The 18,592-nt window shown below is 41.2% G+C and overlaps 1 protein-coding gene across 4 annotated transcripts in view; it reads left to right on the forward strand.

Moving 5' to 3' along the window:
• Positions 1–17,593, forward strand: part of MAPK14 (mitogen-activated protein kinase 14) — an 83,002-nt gene extending 65,409 nt beyond the window's left edge. For 2 of the 4 annotated variants that reach the window (XM_055407280.2, XM_055407282.2), the window contains 4 exons: positions 5,074–5,153; positions 11,717–11,795; positions 16,293–16,466; positions 17,441–17,593. In XM_055407280.2, the coding sequence (XP_055263255.1) occupies positions 5,074–5,153; positions 11,717–11,795; positions 16,293–16,466; positions 17,441–17,508 (401 nt within the window). In that variant the 3' untranslated portion in view covers positions 17,509–17,593. Of the gene's footprint in view, positions 1–5,073; positions 5,154–8,873; positions 8,954–11,716; positions 11,796–16,292; positions 16,467–17,440 lie in introns of all 4 variants that reach the window. The other 2 variants (XM_055407281.2, XM_055407283.2) reach the window with 1 other exon arrangement.
• Positions 17,594–18,592: the final 999 nt, after the last annotated feature.

The raw sequence follows: 18,592 nt of genomic DNA on the forward strand, positions 1-18,592 counted from the left end.
GGCTTCCTTTTGCAGTGGCTTCTCATTGCAGAGCATGGGCTCTGGGGCACAGAGGCTTCAGAAGTTACTGCACGTGGACTTAGTAGTTGTGGCTCCCAGGCAGTGGAGCACAGGCTTAATCCTTGTGGTACATGGACTTAGTTGCTCTGCGGCGTATTTCTTTCAGTGATGTTTTATAATTTTCAATGGACAAGTTTTTTACCTCCTTAGTTAAATTTATTCTTAGGTGTTTTCCTAGCATCTGTAAGATGCTGTTTTAAATGGAATTGCTTTCTTAATTTTCTTTTTGATTTGTTCATTGTTGGTGTATAAAAACACAACTGATTTTTATTTGTTGATCGTGTACCCTGCAACTTTGCACAGTTGAAAGCTAAGAACTCTGGTAGCTTTCTTGAGGATTCTTTGGTTTTTCTACATATAAGATCATGTCATCTGCAAATAGAGTTTTACTTCTTCCTTTCCAATTTAGATGCCTTTTTTTTTTTTCTGTTATATAATTTCTCTAGTTAGAACTTCCAGTACAGGGTTGAATAGCAGTAGTGAAAGTGGGCAGCTTTGTCTTGTTCTTATCTTTCAGTCTTTCACCACTGAATAAAATTTTAGCTCTGCATTTTTTTAAAATACTCTTTATCATGGCAGGGAGTTCTATTCATAGTTTTATGAGTGTTGATCTGAATTTAAAATTTTATTAGATTTTATTTAGATTACATTTAAATTTAATCACATGTGACTATTGATATTTTATGCAGTTTTAGATCTCTGCAAGTCATCTTCCCATTCTACTTTTATTCTCTCTCTTTTTTTTCCCCTCTGTGGTTAGTCTTCTTGATAGAATCTTCTTTTTGGGTCACATGGCTTGCAGGATCTTAGTTCCCCAACTTGGGGATCGAACCAAGGTCCCAGCAGTGAAAGTGCAAGTCCTAACCACTGGACTCCAGGGAGTTCCCAAGATTCCTTTGTTACTAGTTGTTAATAATCCTTAGCATTTCCCTAAAGAGATAAAAGACACTAATTTTTGTCTTAAAGCTAATTACATTTAAGAGCGGAGCCCTTCCTCATTAGACTAGTTGACTAGGTGTGTGTATATATATATATCTCTCTCGAGTGGACATACCTGAGAGAACTTTATATTAGAAGAGAGTGAGGACACAGAATGTTTTCTTCAGGTATAGTGCTAACTTATTCCGAAAGCCACTGGTTCTGAAAAGAGTAAGCCAGTTAGGAAATGTTATTACTAACGCTTAACAGTCTGCAGCCTAAGGAAGAGAGAGTTTCATAACCCTATGACCTGTCAAATACTGTTTTCCCTTACAGAGATCTCAGCCTTGGCTTACTGTTGTTTTCCTTTTCTAGATAATCAAATGAATTTCCTTCATGTGTAAAACTTTGCTTCTTTCATTTTTATAGAAATGGCACTCTTAAGACATTAATTAAGATAATGGGGTTCTTGCCATCAGCTTGCTGCCCTACTCCATAATGAATTTTCTCTGTATTAAATTTGCTCCTTAATTCTAGTTCATTTATTTCTTCTTTTGATTTTTTTCAAACATTTTATGAACTACTTTAGACATACAAAAAGACAAGGAATAATATATGAACACCTGTGTTTATTTAGCCCAGATTACAAGATAAAATATTACCAGTAGAGCCAAAACTTCTGTATATCCCTTCCTATCACATCTCCCCCGCTTCTCTTTCAGATTTTGGTTTCAAATAGTCTCTCATTAAAAGAAAAACAAACACAGTTTTCCTTCAGACACTAAAAGCAAGTGTCCTGATGTTGAAGAAGAAAAATACTAGGTTACTTCTTGCCTTTTTTTCTCTAACTTGAGATTATATTCCCCCATTTGAAAAGGCTGGAATTCTTAGGTTTCTCCACAAACCTAAAGCACCTTAAGAAATCTTCCATGTATGACAGTGAAAATGGCTCTTTGATGACTGAGAAGAGAAAGAAATAGGGTAGGTCCCATTCTAGTCCATCCTGTCTGTCACCAGGAGAATTTCCACAGGTCAGTGTCCCACCTTTGCTTCATAGATTTTTTTAAAACTGCTGCTCTTAAGCAGCTGTAGTCTCAGGTTCTGCAAATGGTCCTTTTCTTTATCTATTTTGGTACTGCTTGTGAGCAGCACTTTTACTTTCCCTCCAAATAACCCATTACCCTTAGGTTTTTTTCCCTCACCTACTCATTCTGGCTGCCTCTTACTTTTGTTGCAGAGGACCTAAAGAGTAACCTTAGGCCTAAATTGTTTAAGGAAGAATTAGAAGATTTATAATTAAAATTTTGACATTGTGATTATTACAATTAAAACACATTTTTAACTACCAGTAAAAATGTCTGCTATCTAGGGAAAAATGGGGTTAAACCTGGTAAGAAGGATGGCTTGCTGTGGAAATAACTAATTGTCATAATGTGGTAAGTTTTGCTTTGCTCTGCTTATATAGTTACTTGAAGTTCCTTCTGGCCTTAACTGCCTGGACAAATTGTAGTGGCCTTACTGTAGCTGGTATTATTGGAAGACTGACCTGTATTTCAATGCCAGCTCTTGGAGAACCAGTGGTGATTTCTTCTGAAGTTTGCAGCTTTGACTTTCTTGATGCAAGTGCTTTTAGCTACTCAGTAGGTTTACTAATCTCCTCACTATCTACTGTCATGCTGCACCAGCTCTCTATCTGTGCCCCTTATGCTCTCATCGCACTGTATCTGTGTACTCTTTATAGTGTAAACATTTCAGATGAGCATTTGCATATGAAATGAAGCAACTTTTCTTGATTTTTTTGTATACAGCCTTCCCACTAGAGTACAGTCATTCTAGATTTTTTGAGGGCAAGACAGAGGGGTGGAGCTGCTTTGAAAAGTCTATTACAGGAAGACCTTTCAAATTAATATTTATTGAGCTATTCAGTGGAAGGTGCTAAAGATAAGATGTTACCTGTCCTCCAAACCAGAATGATCATACTTAGCAGAACATGAGTTACAGGAGTCGTTTGAATGAATGTCTGTTCTCTGCTTATAAAACAAGACAGAGTGATACAGATATTGTAAGAGTATAAATAAGTTATGGACAAGCAGCAGAGATTAATTGAAGCTCAAGATACCCAGGAAGACTTCCTGGCAGAGTTCTTGTTTGAGCAGGATTTTGAAACGTAAATAAGGAGAGAAAAGTTTTGGTAGGAGGGGAGAATGGAGGGTATTGCTGTTTATGACTTGGATAAATAAGAAGTTGGAAGCTTAAAAGTGCCTGGAATATTTGGTGTGAGTTGAAACATTGAGTGCATGAAGGAATAATAGTTTGAGGGGAGAGTCAGGAAAAACTCTTGATGCCAAAGCAGCAAAGACTGTGAACTTGAAGTTGAGGATTCAGGGCTTTACTTTATTCTTCAGCCCTGAGATTGTTTCTTACTGGCTGAGGTGGAAAAGGACATGGGGTCCCCCAAATCATTGCTGTCATGACTGCTGTGACCAGTAGGAGTGGCTTACTCTTCAGGTATATTGGGGTGAAGGTAGGACTCTTGAGAAACCCACAGCCCAGTCTTCCTCAGTGGGGGCATAAAACTTGACTCTCTAAAGTAGTTCAGTTTTTTTCCTCAGTATTGAAATTTTAGCCTCTAGAACACATTGATTTTTTTCCCTCTGCAAAGAACAAAATTCTCTCCTTTTTTTCTAATTTAATTTTTATTTTATATTGGAGTATAGTTGATTTATAATGTTATTCTCTACTGTTCTTAATTCAGAAGTAACTTCTGTGACTGGGCTCCTCTGTCCGTGGAATTCTCCAGGCAAGAATACTGGAGTGGGTAGCCATTCCCTCCTCCAGGGGATCTTCCCAACCCAGGGATCAAACCTGTGTCTCCTGCATTACAGGCAGATTCTTTATCATCTGAGCCACCACAGAAGCCCTTCTGTGAGTGGACTTGCTGTTAATTTATTTTTTTATAGAACATAAATTGTTTGGGTCTAGGATAGGACTCTACTTAAAGGGTCACCTAGGAAATATTTTAGGCTTTGGGAACCATACAGTTTCTGTTGTAACCACCCAGTTCTGCCACATAAGGTGAAAGCAGCCATAGACCATAAACGAATGGGCATGGTTGTGTTCCAGTACAGCTTGATTGGCTGACACTTGTCTAGAATTTTCTTGCATTTAAGCCAATTTCATATCTGGAGGGGAAAAAAGAATAGGGCAAGTTATTATTGCATAACCAATTACTGTAGGCAAAGCTAAAAGCAGTCCGAATAAGTGGAAAGTTTCTGACTTCTGGTCAGTACATGCACACACATAGTGAGTGTGCATAGAAGAGTTGGCTGCACAATAAAGGTTTGGGTGTTGTGGCCTGTTACGTAGAGCTCTGGGGGTGTGTGGGGTTTGTCAGTACATTTATGTAAGGTCGAAGCCTCACGTGTTCTCTGTTACTGCAGCACTCCTGAAGGACGTGTGCTGCAGTGGGGTGGTGGGGCCCTCTGCTGGCCACTGTCACTCACAGTCCTCTGCCTGCCACAGCCAGGAGAGGTTCTCGGGAGGACATCTCAACCAGTTAGGCCCTGGGATCTTTGCAGGTCCCTGTCATTACAGGCTCCGTAGGTCAAGCCTCAGAGGAATTTTCACAGGTAGGCTTGTGTGTATCCCTAACTCCTGTGCTCTCTGCTGCTTTCTTCTCTGTGGCCTTCTGCTGACTGGTGTTCTTTGCTTGACTGGCTCCTGGTGCTTTGGTGGAAGGGAAAGAGGTAGGTGTGGGCTGAGCGTATGGACTGAGTGCTGCTTTATGTTTTCACCTGCTGTCTTTGGCAGCTCAGTACACAGCTACAGCTGCTTAACTCTACTGACAGGGGGTGTTGACAGATGCACAAAATAAATATAAGTCGGGTATGTGTGTGGTAGCTTTTGAAAATTTGTACATGAGGAGCATGTTCTACTTGAAGTGACCGTCCTGCAGAAACCTTGACCTAGATGAATTCACCATTTTGGCTTGGTTTGGGGTTTTAAGTTTTTGTTATTGGGGTATTTTGTTTGTTTGTTTTGTTTGTTTTTCATTTTTATTTTGTCCCAACATTTTCCTTTATAGTCCACCATTAGATATTGATCAGTTGAAGCTCATTTTAAGACTCGTTGGAACCCCAGGGGCTGAGCTTTTGAAGAAAATCTCCTCAGAGTCTGTGAGTTGATGCCTTGATTGTCATTACCTGCTCTGTTGGGAGCCTCTGCCACTTCCCTTCTGTCAGCCTGTACTTTGACCTGGGTCTGTTTGTAAGCACGTGTGCCCTTTGTGTGCTGACTCCAGGATGAGGTGTGTGTGTGTGTGTCCGTGCCTGCTCACACGCATGAGTGTGTTTTGTTTTCTCTCTATCTGGGCACAGTACTGGAGCATGGGAGCTTGTGTTGGGCAGTAGTATCACAGTAAGTGAGATCTGAGATTCTAATTCATTCCAGGAGACGGAAAATTTGTTGTCTCCATTCTCCAGCCCTGACATCATCTTTCTCAAAGTTTCACTCAAGGGCTCCTTTCACTTTTTTGGTTAGTGTTTATCCTCAAAGCACAAGCTTTACCGTATATCAATCTAGCTTTATCACTAAAAGAATGAAAAGTGCGTTGCCTGCACTGTCTTGCCCTTTTCCAGAAGTTACTTGCCTTTTATTGCTTTAGAGTAGACAACTTGCACATCCTGTGTAAGGTGTCTGTTCTGCACAGGGGTCTGTATCGACCCAGTCTCCAGACCATCAGAGTAACATCCCCACTCCTAACACCTTGGATCCACAGGATGAGGGTTGTAAATCCTTCTCCCACAGCCTGCCTGTGTAATTACAAGTTTGAGTACGCTGAGAAAAAGCTTTGGAGCCAATGCCTTCCTGCTTCTAAGCAGGCATTTAGAGAGAAGCCATGGGAATGTGACTCTGGCTTACTTGGTCATTTTCTTGGGCCACAGATGTGAGAGAAATTAGGAAAGCCCAGTCTTTCTCCCTTTTCCCATCTGTCTGCTGCCAGGCAGTTGGATAAAAGGGAAAAAGCTGTGAAGCCAAGCTCCAGTTGTGCCTTCTGGACTCTCCTCCCAGTGTTTCTGACTGAAGGATTCCTTTACCCTGTTGGAAAGACTGCTGGGTAGCCAGAGGCGTTTGTTTCATTTACTTATTTAAGATGAGAAAGCAAAAGCACAGGAAGACTGGGACTTGCCCAAGTCACGCACTGAGTCACTTGACAGAGCTGAGTTTCCATCCCAGATGTTCTGATAACATGTTCTAAACTTTAATCTCATGCGATTGCACACTGTTTTAAAAGTCATTGTCAGAGTTGCTGACCAGAGTGTCAGCCAGAAGAGGAGTGTTCTCTTTTTGCAATACAGGAGCTGGATTGGAGTGAATCAAAGAAGAGATGAGACGATGCTTAGAGAGGACGGTGCCTTTTTGTTTTAAATGCTTTTGCTTAGAAAGAGGGTCTAATAGAGAGGACACAGGGGCAAGGGAGTGGGGTTAGGGAGGAGCTCAGTTTATTACTGAATAGTTCTCATGAGGCTGAGAGAGCAGATGTGCCCTCTGTCTGGAGATGGCCACTAGCAGCTCCTTCTCAGCCTTCTCACCCACCCTTAGCCATCTGCCCTATAGATATGTGCTGTTGGAAGAAAAAGGGTGGGTATAAAATGATAGTATTTACCTGCTGTAATCCATTTTTTTTAACTGCCTGCCCTAATAATGAAATGTCTTTATGTGAAATAGGGCGCTTCATACATTTCAACATCTCTCACATAGAGTTGAGCATAATAAAGTTGAGTATCAGAATACAGAAGTTAAATAACATTGCATTGAGTATAGGAATAAGAAAATGTGTTTTTTTTCTCCTACGTAGTTATAGTTAGTGCACAAAAAGTAATTTAAACATTGAGAAGAGTAGACAAGATTAATTTGATGTTAGAAATACTGCTCAAGTACCAATTTATCTTAGAAGCACATGATGTGTGAAACATGATGTCTAAATAGAAAAGCCAAGTGAGTAAAATTGTTTAAAGCTTTTCAACATGAAAAGAAAAACATATTAGTGAAGGAATGTAGTAAACAGAGAAAGCCAATAGCTATTTTCCTTACTCCTGAAAAGGAGTGAAGTGATGCCATTATTATTGATTGATGGAATTCAGTCAGTAAATAAATACTAGGACCTTCTGAGTAAGACAGTACAGTAATAGCTGGACTGACTGAGAACAAGTTAGCATGTGCTGTGAGAAAGGGGAGAAATGAGCCATGATGGATGTCCAGAGAATATTTTTTGGTTGGTGACCCAATACCTATAGTAATCAGTGAAAGGACAAAAATTAAAAATAAATCATGTGAAGAAAACAAAAGCCCATTTACTGACTCACTCTCAAAATTTTTGCTGAAAATATTTTATTCCTGAACCCCTGACAAAAATGGGATATAATAACCTATTTGACTAAAGGAGACCAAAAAGAACAAAACACGGAAATGTACAGACCAAGTTATTGTTCACAGAAAAGAAGAGAAAGGTGACAGGATTTTAGCATTTTAAAACCCAGCCGATACTACTATTACTGGCTTAGTTAGTGACCCCCTTTTGTTTCTTAGCATGCAGAGTACTATTTGTTATGTAATTTGTTTAGAGGTAAACCTGAATTTATTGAGAATGTTAGAAGAACCTCACACCATCTTTTGGATTTGCTGGCCTGTCTTTGGGCCAGGGAGCATGAGAGGCAGGGTGGAGCCGTGGCTCCAGCTCTTTCCTAACAGCCAGCCTTAAACATGTGTTTATAGTAATCTGACCACTAAGGAATTTAAGTTCTGAGGATGAGCTCAACTGGAAAGATCATTGAGAGAAGCCACAAAGAAGTGAAATTATTTGATTATGGTACTTACTGAAAATGGTGCTACAAGAGAAGGAGGGAATTAATAAATTCCAAGAAAGGGAATATGAAAAGGTTTTTATTGTGCTGAGGATTTTAAAAATCCCACCACTCTGCTTTAATAGCAACACATGATAAACTTAACAGTTCTTGTGGTTGTGTTAAAATTGATGGGCCAGCTAAAAGAGAGACGGTTAGAGTGCATTGTACCTATATCCGCATACCTTTGGAAAACCTCAGAGTTCTCCCTTTGTCAGATCAGATACAGTGTTTTGCCAGCTTCCTCCCGGATGTTTTTTAAGCAAAGTCAGTCTGTTCACCTGTTAAAGAGACTTGTGGGAGAAATCATTGTGGCATGCTGTGATACCGTCAGCAGCTGTGACTTCTGTTTTGTCTCTGCTGTTAGCTTCTCATTTTCCCCTCACTTCCCCTTCACTCACCACTGTGTGTTTGTGGCATGTATTTTAAATGTATCACTAACTACTGTCCTTGAAGCTTGGCCTTGCGTGTCAACACACATCCTAGCTTGGTCTTACAGTAGGAGGGGTGGTGTTTTAGAGAATCACCAGAACCTGTGCCACAGAAATTTAACCTGTACCTGAAATGGTTACATTGGACATTTTATTTTGTCTGAAGTTGAATCAGAATGTTCTGAATCCTCTTCATTTATCCCACAAGCAAACAGGTTGTGGCCATCAGTACTTGAAAACAGTTCTCTGGCTGGCATCCCGGATCAAGGGGCAGTCTCTTTACAGGGAGCGTAAATATTTAATGTTAAAAATCATGCTAAAACCAAAACAAAGTTTTTCTTCTCCACTTGGCCCATCGCTGGCCCCATGGCTACTAACTCTCATGCCATTCACAGATGCATGCTTTCACATGCAGCCTTGGGCTCTGACCTGGGGTGGCTGGGGTGGGTGGGAGTAGATTTTTTGTTTGGGGGTGGCTTTTTGGCCTTTTCTAAAACTTTTTGAGTTGAAAGTTATTTTTTGCACTGTATGCTTAACAATGCCCTTGACTAGGCATCTTAAGATATTAACCAGCTTCAGCAGATTATGCGTCTGACGGGGACTCCCCCTGCTTATCTCATTAACAGGATGCCAAGCCATGAGGTGAGAACAAATTGACTGTGCAGGAGTATCTAATGCAGGAGGCCACATTCGCCATTTTGGTGCCACTGTGTAACCAACACAGATTGTAGCATCACTGAATGTTTGCGCGCCTCTAGGGTGACTGTGGCAAAGACTGCCTGTGTGCCATTACAGCACTTGATGCTTGGGATGAAAATGTCACCCGGTCCTGTGAATGGAGAATATACTTTATAGGCTTGTACATAGAAAATGATGTTATTTATGAATTTAGTGCTCAAGAGGAGGTTTGTGTTTTCCTAGGGTCCTATGCCTACAGTCAGGGTATGTGACCATCGAATAATTTTTAATTGGAGGTGTATTAACTGAAGGCCATTAGCATATTTTCCTAGTTATCCATTTTCTTAATGACCAAAAGAAGAGCCTTTATTTAAAAACACTTATAAAATATCTAATGCTGAAAAGTTCTATATTTAAGATAAAATATGCAAATAATGTAGAAAACCATGAACACTTAGAGAGAGTTGCTGCTGCTGCTGCTAAGTCACTTCAGTCGTGTCCGACTCTGTGCGACCCCGTAGATGGCAGCCCACCAGGCTCCCCTGTCCCTGGGATTCTCCAGGCAAGAACACTGGAGTGGGTTGCCATTTCCTTCTCCAATGTGTGAAAGTGAAAAGTGAAAGTGAAGTCGCTCAGTCGTGTCCACCTCTTCGCGACCCCATGCACTCCAGCCTACCAGGCTCCTCCATCCATGGGATTTTCCTGGCAAGAGTATTGGAGTGGGTTGCCAGTGCCTTCTCCGTAGAGAGGGTTAGGTGCCTTTTTTTTAACCAGTGCTTGACTACTTAATCTAAGTCTGCTTTTACCATCAGAGGTGATCAGGGCACTTCTTTGTAAGATGTCCTTAATCTTTTTGGGAATCAGGTTGGCTACATGGCTTTATTCAGGTAGTCTTTTTATTTATCTTATTAGAGGTAAGACTGTTTTCTGTATAACATGGTCTCTCTCACCTCTGTTTTCCCTTTCTTCTTTTATCTACATGCTCAAGTAGGAAGGGATAACAGGCTTGTCAATAATTCAATTCCTAGAGCTTTCTTTTCAAATCAGAAAGATTCTCAGCTGCTTCTCAAAGTGGGCCTCTCCTGTTTGCTCTGCATACAGTGTTTAAGAAGGTGAAGTTATTAAGAGGAACAAACTACTATGTATAAAAGAAAGCTACAAGGATAGGAAATATAGCATAACTCTACATGGAATATAATTTATAAGAAGTTTGAGTCACTGTTATAGACCTGAAACTAATATTATATGTATTAATATTAGAGATCTAATTTTTATATATATGTAAATTTTAAAAAATTTAAAAAGATGAAGTTGCCCTAGCAGCTAGAATTTTTTCTAACCTTGTTATGTGTGTGTATATACATACATCCATAAATATACATATATACCTTTACTGTTGAGCTGTCTTAAAAACAGGAATTTTAAGGAGGTAGTTTAGATTTAAAGAAGTTTTACCTCAGCTACTCGGACTGATCATGAGATTTTTTTTCTTTGAAACAGGGAAGGTCATAGATTTAATAGCTAATACATGCACTTATGAACCATTTGTATTTATATGATTATTCTCAAGTCCAGTTTTTATTTTTGCCTTTATTAAGAGCTATCAGTCCTTGAAAGTATTTTAGCACCTTGAGTTCCTTAGAATAAAATCCAGAAATTATCAAGTTGAAACATCCTTAGAAAATGAGAGCAGACTTTCCTTTCTAAAGGCAACAGTGATAGCAGCTGATGTTTATTTGAGCTGTCCCTCTGAACCCAAGTACGGTGCTAAGGAGGGTATTGGTTTGTTATCACAAGTCCTCCCTCCAGCTCTTTGAGGTTGGCACTGTTGTTAATCCCACTTTATAGATGAAGAAGTCAAGACTTAAAAGAGTAAGTAATTCAAGTCTGTCCCACCCCAAGAACCAAACATTATAAAATCTGAATTTGTATATAAATGTTCTTTCGTGTCAAAATTTTAGTTGAAAGCTCTCTCACTAGTTTTATCTTGCTTATCACGATAACCATATGATATAGGCAAGCCAAATACTACTTAATATTTTACAGATGAGGTCATTGATATGCTAGTTAAGACTTGCCCAAGAAAATGTGTCTTATAAGTGATAGAGGAAAGATTTCTGCCTAAGCTTGTCTGTGTAACTTATAATCCACTGTTCTTTATTACTCTTATTAAGTTAGTTTAGTATTTTTTTAGATGTGTTTGAACCTCTTAGCATAATATAAAGCTTATGTTTATTTCCTTGTTACCAAAAATATTTTGTTAACAAGGTTTAATACTGACATCCTTTTAATATACTGAGAGTCCCTGCTGAGATCAGCTTATCAAAAGATGGTTGATCTTAGACTTCCTTTGGGAATACTAAACCCTATGCCAACTTCAGCTTTTTTAGGAAGACTGTCTCAGTAAGGGCTACTTCTTAGATATCTTGGCCTCATCGTTTTAAACTTCTGATCGTGTGACCAGAATGCTAATGAAAGGGAACTTAACTGGTTAGCACTTTTGTTCACTTGAAATTTTAACTGAGAGAGAGCAGGAAAAAGGTGATGATGGTAAATAAGAAGGTTAGGATGGCAATGAGAGAAAAGTCTGATGAATATCAACAGCATTCGTAAACATTGAAGCTAGCAGACTTTGTCAGTTAACACTTGCTCTGTGACAGGACCAGGAATGTTTGAGAGCAGTAAAAATATTGAACAAAGCCATTTTGAAAACCCTTTGTTTTACAGGCAAGAAACTACATTCAGTCTTTGACCCAGATGCCAAAGATGAATTTTGCAAATGTATTTATTGGTGCCAATCCCTTGGGTAAGTTGACTGTATCCTCGTCTTGTGGATATTGAATTGGCTGTGACATAAGTTAGGGATCCTTTTGACTAAATATAGTACTGTTAAATCTCGGAAGGTGACAAATAATGCTGTGTTACCCATGTTTGTACTGTCAGGTTGTTTATCTCATGACATGCTTACATCATATAAATATATGATCACAGAATTTGATGGGGGAAATAAGCGGGAACAGTGAAGAAAGGAGAGAAAGTAATGGGAACGCTGGGAGAAGAGACCGAGGGACGCAGAAGGAGGAGAACCAGAGGAAAGCCTGTGACTCGGTCACCACTGCTGTTGTTCTGTGGTGTCTGCGCTGAGGCTGGAAACAACCAAAGCACAGAGGGCAGTCAGCGACCCCACCCAGGTGCACCCTGCAGTGTGGCCCACTGCCTGCAGCGCCCCAGCAGTCATCCTCACGGCCTTTTCCTTTCCCGTGTCCTCTTCTGCCTTCAGACACCTAACCATTCTCTCTTCTTTGTGAAGCTTTGAAGAATGGCTCCATCTTCCTTCCTGTCACCACCATTTCCAGGGTCTTTGGCAAAGAGACGTGACAGTGGCAGCTGCAGGGTGTGTACCACCTTGGCTGAAAAGGAGCTGCTTTGTTCCTTAAAACTGGGGGCTGGTGTATACTTCTTTTGGTCCCCAAAAGTGGCATTGCCTGAGGTTTTAATCCCCTGACTCTAGGAAAAGATGGGGAACAGTGCTATCCAAAGAAAGGCAATGTCAAAGAACTTTCAGACTACTGTACGGTTGAGCTCATTTCACATGCTAGCAAGGCTATGGTCAAAATCATTCAAGCTCGGCTTCAGCAGTTTGTGAACTAAGAACTTCTAAATGGACAAGCTAGGTTCAGAAAACAGAGGAACTGGAGATTAAATTGCCAACATTCATTGGATCCTGGAGAAAGCAAGAGGATTCCAGAAAAACATGTACTTTCTGCTTCATTGACTATGCTGAAGCCTCTTTGTGTGGATCACAACAAACCATGGAAAATTCTTAGAGACGGGAATACCAGACCACCTTACCTGTCTCCTGAGAAACCTGTATGCAAGTCAAGAAGCAACAGTTAGAACCAGATATGGAACAAATGACTGGTTCAAAATTAGGGAGTATGACAATGCTATATATTGTCACCCTGCTCATTTAATTACATGCAGACTACATCATGCAGAATGCCAGGCTGCAGGAATCATAAGCTGGAATCAAAGATTGCCCAGAGATATAATCAACAACCTCAGATATGCAGATGTTGCCACTCTAATGGCAGAAAGTGAAGAGGAACTAAAGAGCCTCTTGATGAGGGTAAAAAAGCTGGCTTGAAACTCAACATTCAAAAAACTAAGATCATGGCATCCTGTCCCATTACTGCCTGGCAGATAGGAGTGGAAACAGTGGCAGATTTTATTTTCTTGCTCCAAAATTACTGCGGACGGTGGCTGCGGCCATGAAATTAAAAGATGCTTACTCTTTAGAAGGACAGCTGTGACAAACCTAGACACCATATTAAAAAGCAGAGACTTCACTTTGCCAACAAAGGTCTGTATAGTCAAAGCTATGGTTTTTCCAGTAGTCAAGTACAGATGTGAGAGTTGTACTATAAAGAAAGCTGAGTGCCAAAGAATTAATGCTTTTGAATTGTGTTGGAGAAGACTCTTGAGAATCTCTTGAACTGCAGGGAGATCCAACCAGTCCTTCCTAAAGGAAATCAGTCCTGAATATTCATTGGAAGGATTGATGCTGAAGCTCCAATATTCTGGCCACCTGATGCAAAGAACCAACTCATTGGAAAAGCCCCTGATGCTGGGAAAGATTGAAGGCCAAAGGAGAAAGGGGCAGCAGAGGATGAGAAGGTTAGATAGCATCACCAACTCAGTGGACATGAACTTGAGCAAACTCCAGGAAATAGTGGAGGACAGAGGAATCTGACCTGCAGTCACAGTCAGATACAACAGCAACAACAGGAAAATCAGACCCGGCCCTCCCTATTACGAGAGTGGAGCAATGCTGTGATAATAGAACAATCAACCTTCTTATTTTTCTGAAGTTGTATCTTAGTAGTATGTTTTGAAATCTCAGTTTTGATCATTCCTCTGCTTAAGGGTCCCAGCATCTGTGCTTCGGGTTTAGTTTCATCCTTCTGAGAGCTGACGACAGCCTCTTCAGAAGTTGGAGTGAAGGCTAAGTGGCTTTACCTTTCTAAGTACTTTATCCACAGTGATTGCTTGAGAGCGGTTTAGTTTCCTATGATAATTCTTAACAATAGCAGAGATACTCATGCTCTGAACTGTTGAGCTTGTCGGCCTTGGAGATGGAGAATGTGTCAGGTCTCAGCTGGATCACTCTCACATCTAAGAATAAATCCACAGACTCATCAGGGGTATACAGAATTCTGCCAGGGTTGGTTTGGGTCTGCATCTGCCCTGGTTTGCTCTCACTGGCTTTGTATGATTTATTTATACTGTATTGTCTAGTTCAAGGGTCTGTGAGAAGCTCTCTTTGAGTCATTAAGTACTGTAGGATATTAGGAAATTATGTTGTAAGCCGGTAGCTTCCTTGTCTGTCATTCTGTTATGAATTTTTTCATCATCTCAGCTCATGTTTTAGATATGGCAGTGCTGTTTGATTTCCTGATGGTTGACTCAAAGCGATTTGTTCATTCATTCTTCCAGGGAAGGGGGGAATATGTGTGTCCCAGCAGTTTATTGGGTCACTTCCATCCTGATAAGCATCCCCCTTCTCTGGAATCGTGACATTTAATCATTCAAAAAAGCTGGATACCACTTAGCACTGTAGACTGCAAGTGAGCTAAAGGAGGCTTTGGGCCACCTGCTGCCCAGCACTTCAGTTCTCAGTATTTACACAGACCTATCAGTCCACTGCCAAGTGCTGGCGTCGTATAAAGAGTTTCTTCTTACAGGCAGAACATAGTGTAACCTGACCAGGAACTCGTGCCCAGCATGTTAACCCAGCAGGAATACACCAGCAGTGTAAATACTGACAGCCGTCTTTTGTCCGTCACTGACTTCATGTTTCACCATTATTCTCAAACATGAAGTAAAACTTAAGTTGCTGTTTGATGCGTGTGTATTTGTATCTGTCAGGGTCCTAGAGGAATCTTTTTCTTAACTTTGATCTTAATTTATCAAGGCATTGGTTATAAGGACATGGTTCATTTTACCCTGGGGTGGTAAAGACTCATATGATCGAGCCAGCACCTGATGCGGTTATTGTTTCTAAGAAGAGAATATATGTCTAGGCAATTTTCTGAGTGCTTTAAGGTGTAAACTTATGAACTTGACACATAAATATTCACTTTGTTACTGTATTCCTTGGAAACCCACATTTCTCTTTTGGAAGAAATTCAACTCTGGAATTGAGCCTGAAGGATGGGGGTCTTTTACTGCCTCCAGTGTACACAGTGTGGATCTCTTCAGGAAAAGGACCTCCCCCCCTTCACTCCCCATCCCTGCCCCCTCCCACACTTAAAGAAGAATCAGTAATTTGCAAAGCCACAAATGCCTTTGCTTCACAAAAGTGGTAACTGTGGTCATTTATTATTTGTCCTCTCAGGTGCTGCCATTCTGAAACTCAAAACATCATTTATAAGAATTAGACGGGGGGGAAAAAACCCATGATTTTGTGACCCCCAGCTAATGAAATAGTTGCTGGGAAGGAAAATCAATGGATGCTGAAAGCTATAAGTGAAAGAAACTGATACTCACCTAGTGCTGACAGGGTACTTGCTTAAGGCAAAAAAGAAGCAGCTTAACCCAGTGATCAAATTTAGCATCATTATTATTGGGACAGATGGCCTTAATGTACCATTAAGTATACAACGTCACCTATGAGATATTCTTGCCAAAATGTGTAACCCAGTTCTTACCAGATTTTAGGTTTACCAGGGTTTTCAGGAAACACAGGGGATAGAGGAAAACAAGGGTACAGGTACATGATAGCACAGGACAGTTTTGTGGGGGAGTCTTTTCAGGTCAAAGTTAGGAAAAATAGGGGTTGGGGGCGGTGATTATTCTAGAAATAGAAGAGACTAAGGAAACTCAACAGAATGCAATGCCTGGCCCTTAATTGGATTCTGGTTTGAACAAGTTACTAGATATAAAAAACAACTTTAAGATAATTGAAGAAAGCTTAACATGACTTGGATTTTAGATGATGTTTGGGGATTATATATTTGTCAGATGTAATAGCAGTTTTATGATTGTATAGGAAGCCATCTTTATGGTGAAATATTTATAGGTAAAAATGCATGTCTGTAATTTTATTTTAAAATGATTCGGCAAAAATGTATGTATATATAGATAAAGATATAAAGTAAATAAAATATAAATATCTCAGAGCAGATACTTTGGAGAATGTTTGGGTATGAAGGATTGAAACTCTGTGTTTGCTTAATAAGGCATAAATTTTTGGTAATGTGTTAAAAACTCTTTTTTTCCTTCCCATCTGTGGTATTGACAGCTGTCGACCTGCTGGAGAAGATGCTTGTATTGGACTCAGATAAGAGAATTACAGCAGCACAAGCCCTTGCACATGCCTACTTTGCCCAGTACCACGATCCTGATGACGAACCAGTGGCTGATCCTTATGATCAGTCTTTTGAAAGCAGGGACCTCCTTATAGACGAATGGAAAAGTAAGTCATAGCAGGATAAACAGTTAGCTTTTTGAGAACCTAGATTTAAAAATCTTTCCTAGGTGAGCCACTAAGCAAAAGCTGTGAGGGTGGGGGAAGTTTTTTCTGGTTGTATCCAGCTCGTTAAAACTTGCAGTGAGGGTCTCTTCCGTGGAATGAGTATGTTCCTCTGTTGTAGATGACGCCCCTCTGGACCTTTGAGATGCTTCTGTCTGGTCTGATTTTGTGCACAGCCCCTCACGTCTGCATAAAGCTTTGAGGTTCTCAGAATTTCTGCATTTATACCCATCTCTTTTGAGCTAAGTAGGGAATAGGGAATTTTTACCGCTTTACAAACAATAGAACTTTACAAACAATGAAGAGCATTTATATCTTATCTCTTAGCTTAGACCTAGTTAAGGATACAGCCAGAAATGGAACCCAGGTCTCCTAGACCCAGTCTCATATTCTTTTCATAAAACACAAATCCAGAACTTGAGTTAAATCCCAAAGCCAGGATTATCTGTTGCTGTAGCATATGGGGGACTCCCTCGTGGCTCAGCAGGTAAAAGATCTGCCTGCAATGCGGGAGATGTGGGTTCAATCCCTGGTTTGGGAAGATCCCCGGGAGAAGGGAAAGGCTACCCACTCCAGTATTCTGACCTGGAGAATTTCATGGACTGTATAGTCCATGGGGTCACAAAGAGTCAGACACGACTGAACGATTTTTTACATTTCCCAAATAATTGATTTGCTACTCTTAAGCACCTTCTCCAGAGAGCTTTAAAGAGGAGGCACTGGATGACCAAAAAATTGTTCTTTTATATGCATCCTTGAACTTTTGGGTCATCACACGTTCACACACAAGCAGTGAGGCACGTTGAACCCATAGCCTGGACAGGGAGGGAAGGGTCTTGAGCTTAGAAGTTAGGGTGGCTTCCCAGCAAAGTGAATGTCTAAACTCTCACATCTTACTTTTCCTTCCTGATTTCTAGGCCTGACCTATGATGAAGTCGTCAGCTTTGTGCCGCCACCCCTTGACCAAGAAGAGATGGAGTCTTGAGTGTCTGGTTTCTATTCTGTTGATCCCACTTCACTGTGAGGGGAAGGCCTTTTCATGAGAACTCTCAAAATATCATTCAAGTGCCTCTTGTTGCAAAGATTTCCTCCATGGTGGAAGGGGGGTGTGTGTGTGTGCGTGTGTGTGTGTGTGTGTCTGACTTTGTGGGAGGGTAAAACATGATGAGCAAACTATCACAGTGACTCTACGTGGAGTGACGGATTCTCCGTGGCGGCCTCTGCTTGTTCTTGTTCGTGAGAGGCCGCAAGGCAGGCGAGAGCTGCCACCTTGTATGGTTTGTTAAAAGCAAAGAAAGAAAATATTAAACATCCAAGACCCCAGTCATGCTTTTGCCATCTTGGCCTCTCCTGTGGCCCTGCCTTGATGCTGAGGGTTGGCTTTGACCACATCCCACAGTGGCTCAGAGAGAAGGCTCACACCTCCTGGCTGCTTCACACGGGGCACCGTCCCTCATTCTGTGTCAGCCGGAAAGGACCAGCTGGCTTCTGTGCACTAGTCCGTGACTAACTTGATTAGTGTGGTTCTCAGAACTCAACTATGGCAAGCCACTCCAGGACTCTTGCCTAGAAAATCGCATGGACAGAGGAGCCTGGTGGGCCGCAGTCCATGGGGTCGCTACTGGTCGGACACGACTGAGCGACTTCACTTTCACTTTTCACTTTCACACATTGGAGAAGGAAATGGCAACCCACTCCAGTGTTCTTGCCTGGAGAATTCCAGGGACGGGGGAGCCTGGTCAGCTGCCGTCTGTGGGGTCGCACAGAGTCGGACACGACTGAAGTGACTTAGCAGCAGCAGCAGAACTCAACAGGTATACCTGAAACCATTAAATATGTTTGTGCCTTAAAAGGAGAGAAGAAAGTGTGGTTAAGAGAGTGCAGCAGATGAAGTTCTGAGCCAGGCAAGTAGTCAGGTTGTCAGACGGCCACATGTGAACCCAGAGCAGCCAGGGCGCCTTCGGAGGCACCATGTGTGCATGTGTGAGCATGCGTGTATGCACTTCCCTCTCCTCCTCCCTCACCCCGCCCCACCCCCAGGTGTCATTGCCATTCCTCTGCATACCCCA

This window comes from Moschus berezovskii, chromosome 23, assembly GCF_049115385.1.
Source record: "Moschus berezovskii isolate FMDL1 chromosome 23, NW_MosBer_1.0, whole genome shotgun sequence".
In the NCBI taxonomy this organism is placed as follows: Eukaryota; Metazoa; Chordata; class Mammalia; order Artiodactyla; family Moschidae; genus Moschus; species Moschus berezovskii.